Source organism: Hydra vulgaris, chromosome 09, assembly GCF_038396675.1.
Source record: "Hydra vulgaris chromosome 09, alternate assembly HydraT2T_AEP".
Lineage (NCBI taxonomy): Eukaryota > Metazoa > Cnidaria > Hydrozoa > Anthoathecata > Hydridae > Hydra > Hydra vulgaris.
In genome coordinates, this window is record NC_088928.1 from 512,501 (window position 1) to 524,980 (window position 12,480).

Here is a 12,480-nt window from a genome sequence, read left to right on the forward strand (position 1 = left end):
TTGTTAAACGTCATTTTGATGAATTATCATCAGATTATCGTTTTAGTAATAGTGAAGAAATATTCAAGGTAAAAGTTTATTATTACACACTTGACAAAATAATTGTCCAAACCCATAAACGTTTCAACGGAATGAGAACTATCAACCATTATTTAGCATTTCTTGAACCTAAGAATATATTAACAATGTCGCAACAAAATATGGTAAAAGCTTGTGATACACTTTGCTGCAAATATCTAGAGGTATTTACATCCAACCTAGCTAATCAATTTGTCCAACTTACCACATTATTAAAATTAGATTTAAAGCACACAATGACAATTAAACAGCTAGCAATAATGACAACCAAATATAGTGTATTGGAAAGTGATTTTTCCAAAATTTACATGACAGTTCTTTTATTTTTTACATTACCCGTAACGGTTGCAAGTGTGGAGAGAAGTTTTAATAAATTAAAAATAATTAAAGATTACAAAAGAAATGCAACCACTCAAAGCAGACTACATCCTCTTGCATTACTAGACATAGAGCATAAAACAGCATCAACAATGGATGTTAAAGAAGTTGAGAATATCTTTGCAAATGCAAAAGCTAGAAAAAAAGTTTTTTAATACTATGTACTTTGTAAGTGTTTTTAATACTGTGTTCTTTTCTGATTTCACACTCACAATTGAATAAATTAAGCTGATATAAGCAATCACAATTGGTAAAAGCAACCACAATTGTGATTGCTTTTACCAGCTCTAGAATGTTCTTGCTGTTTTAATTAAATGAGAAACATCAAAAAAGTATAAAAACCTTTTATCGTCTGACTTGAAATCTGACTTTTATTAGCTCCTGCCATTTTTTGAAATAAATCACATTAAACATTTTTACTCAAAAGCTACTGAATTGAGTTTTTCAATCTCCTAATTTTTTTTATTTGATCAGCTTTGTCCAATGGTTAAAGTTCTGCCTCAGAAACTAAAGGTCCAAGGTTATATATATATATATATATATATATATATATATATATATATATATATATATATATATATATATATATATATATATATATATATATATATATATATATATATATATATATATATATATATATATATATATATATATATACACACACACACATATATATATATATATATATATATATATATATATATATATTATTTTAAAACATCAAGAAATACAGTTTCTCTCAATACAAATAATATTATTTTATAAGAAATTTTCGCTGGGTTATAGATACCAGCATCATCAGCTTGTAAAATGTTACAATAATTTTTAATCGTTATAGTTTATATAAAATTGTTATGATTGACGTCAGCGGTTGAATGGCTTCTTTTGATTTTTAAATTTTAAAAATGGCGTCCAAAACATAGTTTTTACATATTGGCCTTCATCAAGGTTAATTCCGCCGTTTCGCGCAGAGCACATGTTGTTTTGTATTTCTAACGCCTCTCTAATTTTTCTTTCAAACTTTTTATTTTCTACTTTTAACGTTCTTGTTTTTTCCCAAATAATATTTTCTTTGCAAAAGGTTTTATGATATGCTAATGCAGATAGATTAGGCTTGTTTTCATTAATGCTCTTCTGATGTAGATTCATCCGAGTACTTACCTGCATTTTTGTTTCACCTATGTAGACTTTGAGTAGTTGGCATTTACTATATACGTTCCAGGTTGGCTGTTACTTGGTAGTTTTGTTTTGTTTTTTGATGTTAATAAAGATCTTAAATTTGGGTTTGATTTAAATACTGCTCTGTACCCTGCTTTTCGGAATATTTTTCGAAGTTTTGGTGAAAGGCCTGGTACCCAAGGTAAAGACACTACAGGAAGATTGTTGCATTCTGATGGAATTTTGTTTTTATTTTGTCTTTTTTGATGGAATTGGTGTGTAATATTCCTCAATAGCTTTTCATCGTACCCATTTTCAATAAACATGTCAATTAAAAAATTTATTTCGTTTTGCAAATGATGTTTACTACAGATGGAGTAAGCTCTGTGGAGAAAACCTTTAAATATAGCTGTTAAAATATTTGGATCGTGATTTGAATGCGGTTTAATTTGAATGTTAGTGATTGCCTCTTTTCGATATACTTTGTACTCATATTTTCCTAGTGTGTTATTTGTAATGGTTATGTCAAGAAAGTTAAGCGTTTTTGTTTCGTTTTCAACTTCAATTGTGTATTGTATTGCAGGATGTTGTTGATTTAAAATATCTTGGAACTGTTTTGCTTGTTTGATGTTAGGAAATCTTGCATGACTATCGTCAACGTATCTTAAAAATGATTTTAGATTAAGTGCCGGATTTTGTGTCAAAGCCATTTTAATTGCATTATTTTCATGGAATTGTAGAAAAGATTCCGCGAAAACAACCATGAAAGAAAGTCCGATTGGTCCTGAGTTTTCCATTACGTGAATCTCATTGTTCCAATGAAAATAACATTGATATAAGCAAAGTTCTATGAGTTGCTTTATTTCAGGTATACTTAGTTTTGTTAAGTTTTTATATGATAAATTGTTACTTAATTGTTCTAAAAGTATAACGGTGGCTTCTTTTAACGGAATTGACGGGTACAAATTTACAACATCATAAGATACTTGAATATCATTGTTGGCGACATTCCAATTTTCAGCTTTTTTTATAAAGTCAAAAGAGTTTTTTAATCGTGTCGGATTTTCATTTAAGACTGGTTGTATTATCTTAACTAAGAAGTCTGATATTCCGTGGTTTGGTGTGCCCAATGGTAGAGATAATTATTCTCATAGGGTACGATTTTTCCGGTTTATGAGCTTTTATTACTCCATACATTCGAGGTGGGATAGGATCACTTGGATATATTTTTTCGTATTCCTCTTTAGAAAAACGCTATTTTTTATTTAGTTTTGAAAGAAATCTTCTAATTTTTGCCGCGTAACTGGCAGTAGGGTCTTCACTAATAATTTTTGTCGGACCAATTTGTTCACGGATTTTTTCTAAAGCTTTAGAATGTTCAATTCTTACAAAACCTGTTCCTTTGTCAAACGGGTATATAGCAATGGTTTCATCGTTTTTTATTTCTCTAAAAGATATCCTCTGTTCTTTTGTCAGATTGTTATTTATTTTTTTCTCCGTTTTTAGTATTCTTAAAACATTTTTTCTTAAATTTTGTGCGTTTTCTACTTTGTTGTTGTATTCTAATTTTAACGCAGAAGACTCTGTTGTTGTTATAATATCCATGTATGGTATCGACTTTAAAGATGGTACAAAATTTGGACCAAGGTTTAGAAAATCATTGTGACTTATGGAAATATCGGTATCGCAAAGGTTTAAAACTGCGTCCTTTTTATATTTTGTTGTTTTTCTCGCAATATCTTTTCCATTTGCATGTTCACTTTGAAGTATGTTAAACTTTTTTATTAATCGTTCTTTTGATTTAACAAACATGCTTTCCCTTGATTTTTCAGTAATTTGTTCTAATTTAATATAGTCTTCTTCATTAAGTTTACATTTAAGAAAGTTTTGAAGTTTTTTAACATCATTCATAAAATTAAAGAATCGTTTCTTTGAATCATTTTTTATGCAAATTAAGAGTTCAAATCTAAAACGAAAAATTATACCTACTGCTCTTTTACTTTTTATTGGAGAGTTTATTCGTAACGATTTTGGAATAATTTTATGTTTTTCGCATTTTTGTAAAAAAAATGTATTGGTTTTTCGATTTAGCAACAGATTTTTTTAACGATTGTAATTGTTCAGTGCTTTTGTAGATTTCAGCTCCGTATTTAGCTGTAATTAGAAATTTGAAAGATGACATCTTGTATGAGAGTATATTACATATTATTTTAAAACATCAAGAAATACAGTTTCTCTCAATACAAATAATATTATTTTATAAGAAATTTTCGCTGGGTTATAGATACCAGCATCATCAGCTTGTAAAATGTTACAATAATTTTTAATCGTTATAGTTTATATAAAATTGTTACTATTGACGTCAGCGGTTGAATGGCTTCTTTTGATTTTTAAATTTTAAAAATGGCGTCCAAAACATAGTTTTTACATATTGGCCTTCATCAAGGTTAATTCCGCCGTTTCGCGCAGAGCACATGTTGTTTTGTATTTCTAACGCCTCTCTAATTTTTCTTTCAAACTTTTTATTTTCTACTTTTAACGTTCTTGTTTTTTCCCAAATAATATTTTCTTTGCAAAAGGTTTTATGATATGCTAATGCAGATAGATTAGGCTTGTTTTCATTAATGCTCTTCTGATGTTGATGCATCCGCGTACTTACCTGCATTTTTGTTTCACCTATGTAGACTTTGGAGCAGTTGCATTTTATTATATACGTTCCAGGTTGGCTGTTACTTGGTAGTTTTGTTTTGTTTTTTGATGTTAATAAAGATCTTAAATTTGGGTTTGATTTAAATACTGCTCTGTACCCTGCTTTTCGGAATATTTTTCGAAGTTTTGGTGAAAGGCCTGGTACCCAAGGTAAAGACACTACAGGAAGATTGTTGCATTCTGATGGAATTTTGTTTTTATTTTGTCTTTTTTGATGGAATTGGTGTGTAATATTCCTCAATAGCTTTTCATCGTACCCATTTTCAATAAACATGTCAATTAAAAAATTTATTTCGTTTTGCAAATGATGTTTACTACAGATGGAGTAAGCTCTGTGGAGAAAACCTTTAAATATAGCTGTTAAAATATTTGGATCATGATTTGAATGCGGTTTAATTTGAATGTTAGTGATTGCCTCTTTTCGATATACTTTGTACTCATATTTTCCTAGTGTGTTATTTGTAATGGTTATGTCAAGAAAGTTAAGCGTTTTTGTTTCGTTTTCAACTTCAATTGTGTATTGTATTGCAGGATGTTGTTGATTTAAAATATCTTGGAACTGTTTTGCTTGTTTGATGTTAGGAAATCTTGCATGACTATCGTCAACGTATCTTAAAAATGATTTTAGATTAAGTGCCGGATTTTGTGTCAAAGCCATTTTAATTGCATTATTTTCATGGAATTGTAGAAAAGATTCCGCGAGAACAACCATGAAAGAAAGTCCGATTGGTCCTGAGTTTTCCATTACGTGAATCTCATTGTTCCAATGAAAATAACATTGATATAAGCAAAGTTCTATGAGTTGCTTTATTTCAGGTATACTTAGTTTTGTTAAGTTTTTATATGATAAATTGTTACTTAATTGTTCTAAAAGTATAACGGTGGCTTCTTTTAACGGAATTGACGGGTACAAATTTACAACATCATAAGATACTTGAATATCATTGTTGGCGACATTCCAATTTTCAGCTTTTTTTATAAAGTCAAAAGAGTTTTTTAATCGTGTCGGATTTTCATTTAAGACTGGTTGTATTATCTTAACTAAGAATTCTGATATTCCGTGGTTTGGTGTGCCAATGGTAGAGATAATTATTCTCATAGGGTACGATTTTTCCGGTTTATGAGCTTTTATTACTCCATACATTCGAGGTGGGATAGGATCACTTGGATATATTTTTTCGTATTCCTCTTTAGAAAAACGCTGTTTTTTATTTAGTTTTGAAAGAAATCTTCTAATTTTTGCCGCGTAACTGGCAGTAGGGTCTTCACTAATAATTTTTGTCGGACCAATTTGTTCACGGATTTTTTCTAAAGCTTTAGAATGTTCAATTCTTACAAAACCTGTTCCTTTGTCAAACGGGTATATAGCAATGGTTTCATCGTTTTTTATTTCTCTAAAAGATATCCTCTGTTCTTTTGTCAGATTGTTATTTATTTTTTTCTCCGTTTTTAGTATTCTTAAAACATTTTTTCTTAAATTTTGTGCGTTTTCTACTTTGTTGTTGTATTCTAATTTTAACGCAGAAGACTCTGTTGTTGTTATAATATCCATGTATGGTATCGACTTTAAAGATGGTACAAAATTTGGACCAAGGTTTAGAAAATCATTGTGACTTATGGAAATATCGGTATCGCAAAGGTTTAAAACTGCGTCCTTTTTATATTTTGTTGTTTTTCTCGCAATATCTTTTCCATTTGCATGTTCACTTTGAAGTATGTTAAACTTTTTTATTAATCGTTCTTTTGATTTAACAAACATGCTTTCCCTTGATTTTTCAGTAATTTGTTCTAATTTAATATAGTCTTCTTCATTAAGTTTACATTTAAGAAAGTTTTGAAGTTTTTTAACATCATTCATAAAATTAAAGAATCGTTTCTTTGAATCATTTTTTATGCAAATTAAGAGTTCAAATCTAAAACGAAAAATTATACCTACTGCTCTTTTACTTTTTATTGGAGAGTTTATTCGTAACGATTTTGGAATAATTTTATGTTTTTCGCATTTTTGTAAAAAAAATGTATTGGTTTTTCGATTTAGCAACAGATTTTTTTAACGATTGTAATTGTTCAGTGCTTTTGTAGATTTCAGCTCCGTATTTAGCTGTAATTAGAAATTTGAAAGATGACATCTTGTATGAGAGTATATTACATATTATTTTAAAACATCAAGAAATACAGTTTCTCTCAATACAAATAATATTATTTTATAAGAAATTTTCGCTGGGTTATAGATACCAGCATCATCAGCTTGTAAAATGTTACAATAATTTTTAATCGTTATAGTTTATATAAAATTGTTACTATTGACGTCAGCGGTTGAATGGCTTCTTTTGATTTTTAAATTTTAAAAATGGCGTCCAAAACATAGTTTTTACATATTGGCCTTCATCAAGGTTAATTCCGCCGTTTCGCGCAGAGCACATGTTGTTTTGTATTTCTAACGCCTCTCTAATTTTTCTTTCAAACTTTTTATTTTCTACTTTTAACGTTCTTGTTTTTTCCCAAATAATATTTTCTTTGCAAAAGGTTTTATGATATGCTAATGCAGATAGATTAGGCTTGTTTTCATTAATGCTCTTCTGATGTTGATGCATCCGCGTACTTACCTGCATTTTTGTTTCACCTATGTAGACTTTGGAGCAGTTGCATTTTATTATATACGTTCCAGGTTGGCTGTTACTTGGTAGTTTTGTTTTGTTTTTTGATGTTAATAAAGATCTTAAATTTGGGTTTGATTTAAATACTGCTCTGTACCCTGCTTTTCGGAATATTTTTCGAAGTTTTGGTGAAAGGCCTGGTACCCAAGGTAAAGACACTACAGGAAGATTGTTGCATTCTGATGGAATTTTGTTTTTATTTTGTCTTTTTTGATGGAATTGGTGTGTAATATTCCTCAATAGCTTTTCATCGTACCCATTTTCAATAAACATGTCAATTAAAAAATTTATTTCGTTTTGCAAATGATGTTTACTACAGATGGAGTAAGCTCTGTGGAGAAAACCTTTAAATATAGCTGTTAAAATATTTGGATCGTGATTTGAATGCGGTTTAATTTGAATGTTAGTGATTGCCTCTTTTCTTTAATGAAGAAGACTATATTAAATTAGAACAAATTACTGAAAAATCAAGGGAAAGCATGTTTGTTAAATCAAAAGAACGATTAATAAAAAAGTTTAACATACTTCAAAGTGAACATGCAAATGGAAAAGATATTGCGAGAAAAACAACAAAATATAAAAAGGACGCAGTTTTAAACCTTTGCGATACCGATATTTCCATAAGTCACAATGATTTTCTAAACCTTGGTCCAAATTTTGTACCATCTTTAAAGTCGATACCATACATGGATATTATAACAACAACAGAGTCTTCTGCGTTAAAATTAGAATACAACAACAAAGTAGAAAACGCACAAAATTTAAGAAAAAATGTTTTAAGAATACTAAAAACGGAGAAAAAAATAAATAACAATCTGACAAAAGAACAGAGGATATCTTTTAGAGAAATAAAAAACGATGAAACCATTGCTATATACCCGTTTGACAAAGGAACAGGTTTTGTAAGAATTGAACATTCTAAAGCTTTAGAAAAAATCCGTGAACAAATTGGTCCGACAAAAATTATTAGTGAAGACCCTACTGCCAGTTACGCGGCAAAAATTAGAAGATTTCTTTCAAAACTAAATAAAAAACAGCGTTTTTCTAAAGAGGAATACGAAAAAATATATCCAAGTGATCCTATCCCACCTCGAATGTATGGAGTAATAAAAGCTCATAAACCGGAAAAATCGTACCCTATGAGAATAATTATCTCTACCATTGGCACACCAAACCACGGAATATCAGAATTCTTAGTTAAGATAATACAACCAGTCTTAAATGAAAATCCGACACGATTAAAAAACTCTTTTGACTTTATAAAAAAAGCTGAAAATTGGAATGTCGCCAACAATGATATTCAAGTATCTTATGATGTTGTAAATTTGTACCCGTCAATTCCGTTAAAAGAAGCCACCGTTATACTTTTAGAACAATTAAGTAACAATTTATCATATAAAAACTTAACAAAACTAAGTATACCTGAAATAAAGCAACTCATAGAACTTTGCTTATATCAATGTTATTTTCATTGGAACAATGAGATTCACGTAATGGAAAACTCAGGACCAATCGGACTTTCTTTCATGGTTGTTCTCGCGGAATCTTTTCTACAATTCCATGAAAATAATGCAATTAAAATGGCTTTGACACAAAATCCGGCACTTAATCTAAAATCATTTTTAAGATACGTTGACGATAGTCATGCAAGATTTCCTAACATCAAACAAGCAAAACAGTTCCAAGATATTTTAAATCAACAACATCCTGCAATACAATACACAATTGAAGTTGAAAACGAAACAAAAACGCTTAACTTTCTTGACATAACCATTACAAATAACACACTAGGAAAATATGAGTACAAAGTATATCGAAAAGAGGCAATCACTAACATTCAAATTAAACCGCATTCAAATCACGATCCAAATATTTTAACAGCTATATTTAAAGGTTTTCTCCACAGAGCTTACTCCATCTGTAGTAAACATCATTTGCAAAACGAAATAAATTTTTTAATTGACATGTTTATTGAAAATGGGTACGATGAAAAGCTATTGAGGAATATTACACACCAATTCCATCAAAAAAGACAAAATAAAAACAAAATTCCATCAGAATGCAACAATCTTCCTGTAGTGTCTTTACCTTGGGTACCAGGCCTTTCACCAAAACTTCGAAAAATATTCCGAAAAGCAGGGTACAGAGCAGTATTTAAATCAAACCCAAATTTAAGATCTTTATTAACATCAAAAAACAAAACAAAACTACCAAGTAACAGCCAACCTGGAACGTATATAATAAAATGCAACTGCTCCAAAGTCTACATAGGTGAAACAAAAATGCAGGTAAGTACGCGGATGCATCAACATCAGAAGAGCATTAATGAAAACAAGCCTAATCTATCTGCATTAGCATATCATAAAACCTTTTGCAAAGAAAATATTATTTGGGAAAAAACAAGAACGTTAAAAGTAGAAAATAAAAAGTTTGAAAGAAAAATTAGAGAGGCGTTAGAAATACAAAACAACATGTGCTCTGCGCGAAACGGCGGAATTAACCTTGATGAAGGCCAATATGTAAAAACTATGTTTTGGACGCCATTTTTAAAATTTAAAAATCAAAAGAAGCCATTCAACCGCTGACGTCAATAGTAACAATTTTATATAAACTATAACGATTAAAAATTATTGTAACATTTTACAAGCTGATGATGCTGGTATCTATAACCCAGCGAAAATTTCTTATAAAATAATATTATTTGTATTGAGAGAAACTGTATTTCTTGATGTTTTAAAATAATATGTAATATACTCTCATACAAGATGTCATCTTTCAAATTTCTAATTACAGCTAAATACGGAGCTGAAATCTACAAAAGCACTGAACAATTACAATCGTTAAAAAAATCTGTTGCTAAATCGAAAAACCAATACATTTTTTTTACAAAAATGCGAAAAACATAAAATTATTCCAAAATCGTTACGAATAAACTCTCCAATAAAAAGTAAAAGAGCAGTAGGTATAATTTTTCGTTTTAGATTTGAACTCTTAATTTGCATAAAAAATGATTCAAAGAAACGATTCTTTAATTTTATGAATGATGTTAAAAAACTTCAAAACTTTCTTAAATGTAAACTTAATGAAGAAGACTATATTAAATTAGAACAAATTACTGAAAAATCAAGGGAAAGCATGTTTGTTAAATCAAAAGAACGATTAATAAAAAAGTTTAACATACTTCAAAGTGAACATGCAAATGGAAAAGATATTGCGAGAAAAACAACAAAATATAAAAAGGACGCAGTTTTAAACCTTTGCGATACCGATATTTCCATAAGTCACAATGATTTTCTAAACCTTGGTCCAAATTTTGTACCATCTTTAAAGTCGATACCATACATGGATATTATAACAACAACAGAGTCTTCTGCGTTAAAATTAGAATACAACAACAAAGTAGAAAACGCACAAAATTTAAGAAAAAATGTTTTAAGAATACTAAAAACGGAGAAAAAAATAAATAACAATCTGACAAAAGAACAGAGGATATCTTTTAGAGAAATAAAAAACGATGAAACCATTGCTATATACCCGTTTGACAAAGGAACAGGTTTTGTAAGAATTGAACATTCTAAAGCTTTAGAAAAAATCCGTGAACAAATTGGTCCGACAAAAATTATTAGTGAAGACCCTACTGCCAGTTACGCGGCAAAAATTAGAAGATTTCTTTCAAAACTAAATAAAAAACAGCGTTTTTCTAAAGAGGAATACGAAAAAATATATCCAAGTGATCCTATCCCACCTCGAATGTATGGAGTAATAAAAGCTCATAAACCGGAAAAATCGTACCCTATGAGAATAATTATCTCTACCATTGGCACACCAAACCACGGAATATCAGAATTCTTAGTTAAGATAATACAACCAGTCTTAAATGAAAATCCGACACGATTAAAAAACTCTTTTGACTTTATAAAAAAAGCTGAAAATTGGAATGTCGCCAACAATGATATTCAAGTATCTTATGATGTTGTAAATTTGTACCCGTCAATTCCGTTAAAAGAAGCCACCGTTATACTTTTAGAACAATTAAGTAACAATTTATCATATAAAAACTTAACAAAACTAAGTATACCTGAAATAAAGCAACTCATAGAACTTTGCTTATATCAATGTTATTTTCATTGGAACAATGAGATTCACGTAATGGAAAACTCAGGACCAATCGGACTTTCTTTCATGGTTGTTCTCGCGGAATCTTTTCTACAATTCCATGAAAATAATGCAATTAAAATGGCTTTGACACAAAATCCGGCACTTAATCTAAAATCATTTTTAAGATACGTTGACGATAGTCATGCAAGATTTCCTAACATCAAACAAGCAAAACAGTTCCAAGATATTTTAAATCAACAACATCCTGCAATACAATACACAATTGAAGTTGAAAACGAAACAAAAACGCTTAACTTTCTTGACATAACCATTACAAATAACACACTAGGAAAATATGAGTACAAAGTATATCGAAAAGAGGCAATCACTAACATTCAAATTAAACCGCATTCAAATCACGATCCAAATATTTTAACAGCTATATTTAAAGGTTTTCTCCACAGAGCTTACTCCATCTGTAGTAAACATCATTTGCAAAACGAAATAAATTTTTTAATTGACATGTTTATTGAAAATGGGTACGATGAAAAGCTATTGAGGAATATTACACACCAATTCCATCAAAAAAGACAAAATAAAAACAAAATTCCATCAGAATGCAACAATCTTCCTGTAGTGTCTTTACCTTGGGTACCAGGCCTTTCACCAAAACTTCGAAAAATATTCCGAAAAGCAGGGTACAGAGCAGTATTTAAATCAAACCCAAATTTAAGATCTTTATTAACATCAAAAAACAAAACAAAACTACCAAGTAACAGCCAACCTGGAACGTATATAATAAAATGCAACTGCTCCAAAGTCTACATAGGTGAAACAAAAATGCAGGTAAGTACGCGGATGCATCAACATCAGAAGAGCATTAATGAAAACAAGCCTAATCTATCTGCATTAGCATATCATAAAACCTTTTGCAAAGAAAATATTATTTGGGAAAAAACAAGAACGTTAAAAGTAGAAAATAAAAAGTTTGAAAGAAAAATTAGAGAGGCGTTAGAAATACAAAACAACATGTGCTCTGCGCGAAACGGCGGAATTAACCTTGATGAAGGCCAATATGTAAAAACTATGTTTTGGACGCCATTTTTAAAATTTAAAAATCAAAAGAAGCCATTCAACCGCTGACGTCAATAGTAACAATTTTATATAAACTATAACGATTAAAAATTATTGTAACATTTTACAAGCTGATGATGCTGGTATCTATAACCCAGCGAAAATTTCTTATAAAATAATATTATTTGTATTGAGAGAAACTGTATTTCTTGATGTTTTAAAATAATATGTAATATACTCTCATACAAGATGTCATCTTTCAAATTTCTAATTACAGCTAAATACGGAGCTGAAATCTACAAAAGCACTGAACAATTACAATCGT

General features: G+C 29.6%; 6 protein-coding genes across 6 annotated transcripts in view; 3 read left to right on the forward strand and 3 right to left on the reverse strand.

The window, feature by feature from the left end:
- The window catches only part of LOC136084957 (uncharacterized), a 720-nt gene extending 109 nt beyond the window's left edge, over window positions 1-611 (forward strand). Inside the window, exon 1 of the mRNA XM_065806360.1 lies at window positions 1-611. This exon is cut by the window's left edge and continues 109 nt beyond it. Coding sequence (XP_065662432.1) covers window positions 1-611 — 611 coding nt within the window.
- Window positions 612-1,637: 1,026 nt separating this feature from the next.
- Window positions 1,638-3,528, reverse strand: LOC136084958 (uncharacterized). The gene is made up of 2 exons (XM_065806361.1): window positions 2,922-3,528; window positions 1,638-2,692 (listed from the first exon to the last, which is right to left on the reverse strand). Exons 1-2 carry the CDS (start codon window positions 3,526-3,528, stop codon window positions 1,638-1,640), a joined length of 1,662 nt encoding a protein of 553 aa, XP_065662433.1.
- A 451-nt stretch (window positions 3,529-3,979) lies between these two features.
- Window positions 3,980-6,184, reverse strand: LOC136084959 (uncharacterized). The gene has a single exon (XM_065806362.1). It carries the CDS (start codon window positions 6,182-6,184, stop codon window positions 3,980-3,982), a length of 2,205 nt encoding a protein of 734 aa, XP_065662434.1.
- Window positions 6,185-6,635: 451 nt separating this feature from the next.
- LOC136084960 (uncharacterized) lies at window positions 6,636-7,256 on the reverse strand. Its single transcript, XM_065806363.1, has one exon. The coding sequence runs from the start codon at window positions 7,254-7,256 to the stop codon at window positions 6,636-6,638; it is 621 nt and encodes a 206-aa protein (XP_065662435.1).
- A 206-nt stretch (window positions 7,257-7,462) lies between these two features.
- LOC136084961 (uncharacterized) lies at window positions 7,463-9,568 on the forward strand. The gene has a single exon (XM_065806364.1). It carries the CDS (start codon window positions 7,463-7,465, stop codon window positions 9,566-9,568), a length of 2,106 nt encoding a protein of 701 aa, XP_065662436.1.
- Window positions 9,569-10,019: 451 nt separating this feature from the next.
- On the forward strand, window positions 10,020-12,224 carry LOC136084962 (uncharacterized). Its single transcript, XM_065806365.1, has one exon. It carries the CDS (start codon window positions 10,020-10,022, stop codon window positions 12,222-12,224), a length of 2,205 nt encoding a protein of 734 aa, XP_065662437.1.
- The last annotated feature ends 256 nt before the right edge of the window (window positions 12,225-12,480 follow it).

Coding starts and splice junctions, on each gene's coding strand:
- LOC136084958 (XM_065806361.1), bottom strand. CDS start 3,528: ATGAATGATGTTAAAAAACTTCAAAACTTTCTTAAATGTAAACTTAAT. Junction 2,693..2,921: donor TAGTGAAGACCCTACTGCCA/GTTACGCGGCAA, acceptor TAATACAACCAG/TCTTAAATGAAAATCCGACA.
- LOC136084959 (XM_065806362.1), bottom strand. CDS start 6,184: ATGAATGATGTTAAAAAACTTCAAAACTTTCTTAAATGTAAACTTAAT.
- LOC136084960 (XM_065806363.1), bottom strand. CDS start 7,256: ATGTTTATTGAAAATGGGTACGATGAAAAGCTATTGAGGAATATTACA.
- LOC136084961 (XM_065806364.1), top strand. CDS start 7,463: ATGTTTGTTAAATCAAAAGAACGATTAATAAAAAAGTTTAACATACTT.
- LOC136084962 (XM_065806365.1), top strand. CDS start 10,020: ATGAATGATGTTAAAAAACTTCAAAACTTTCTTAAATGTAAACTTAAT.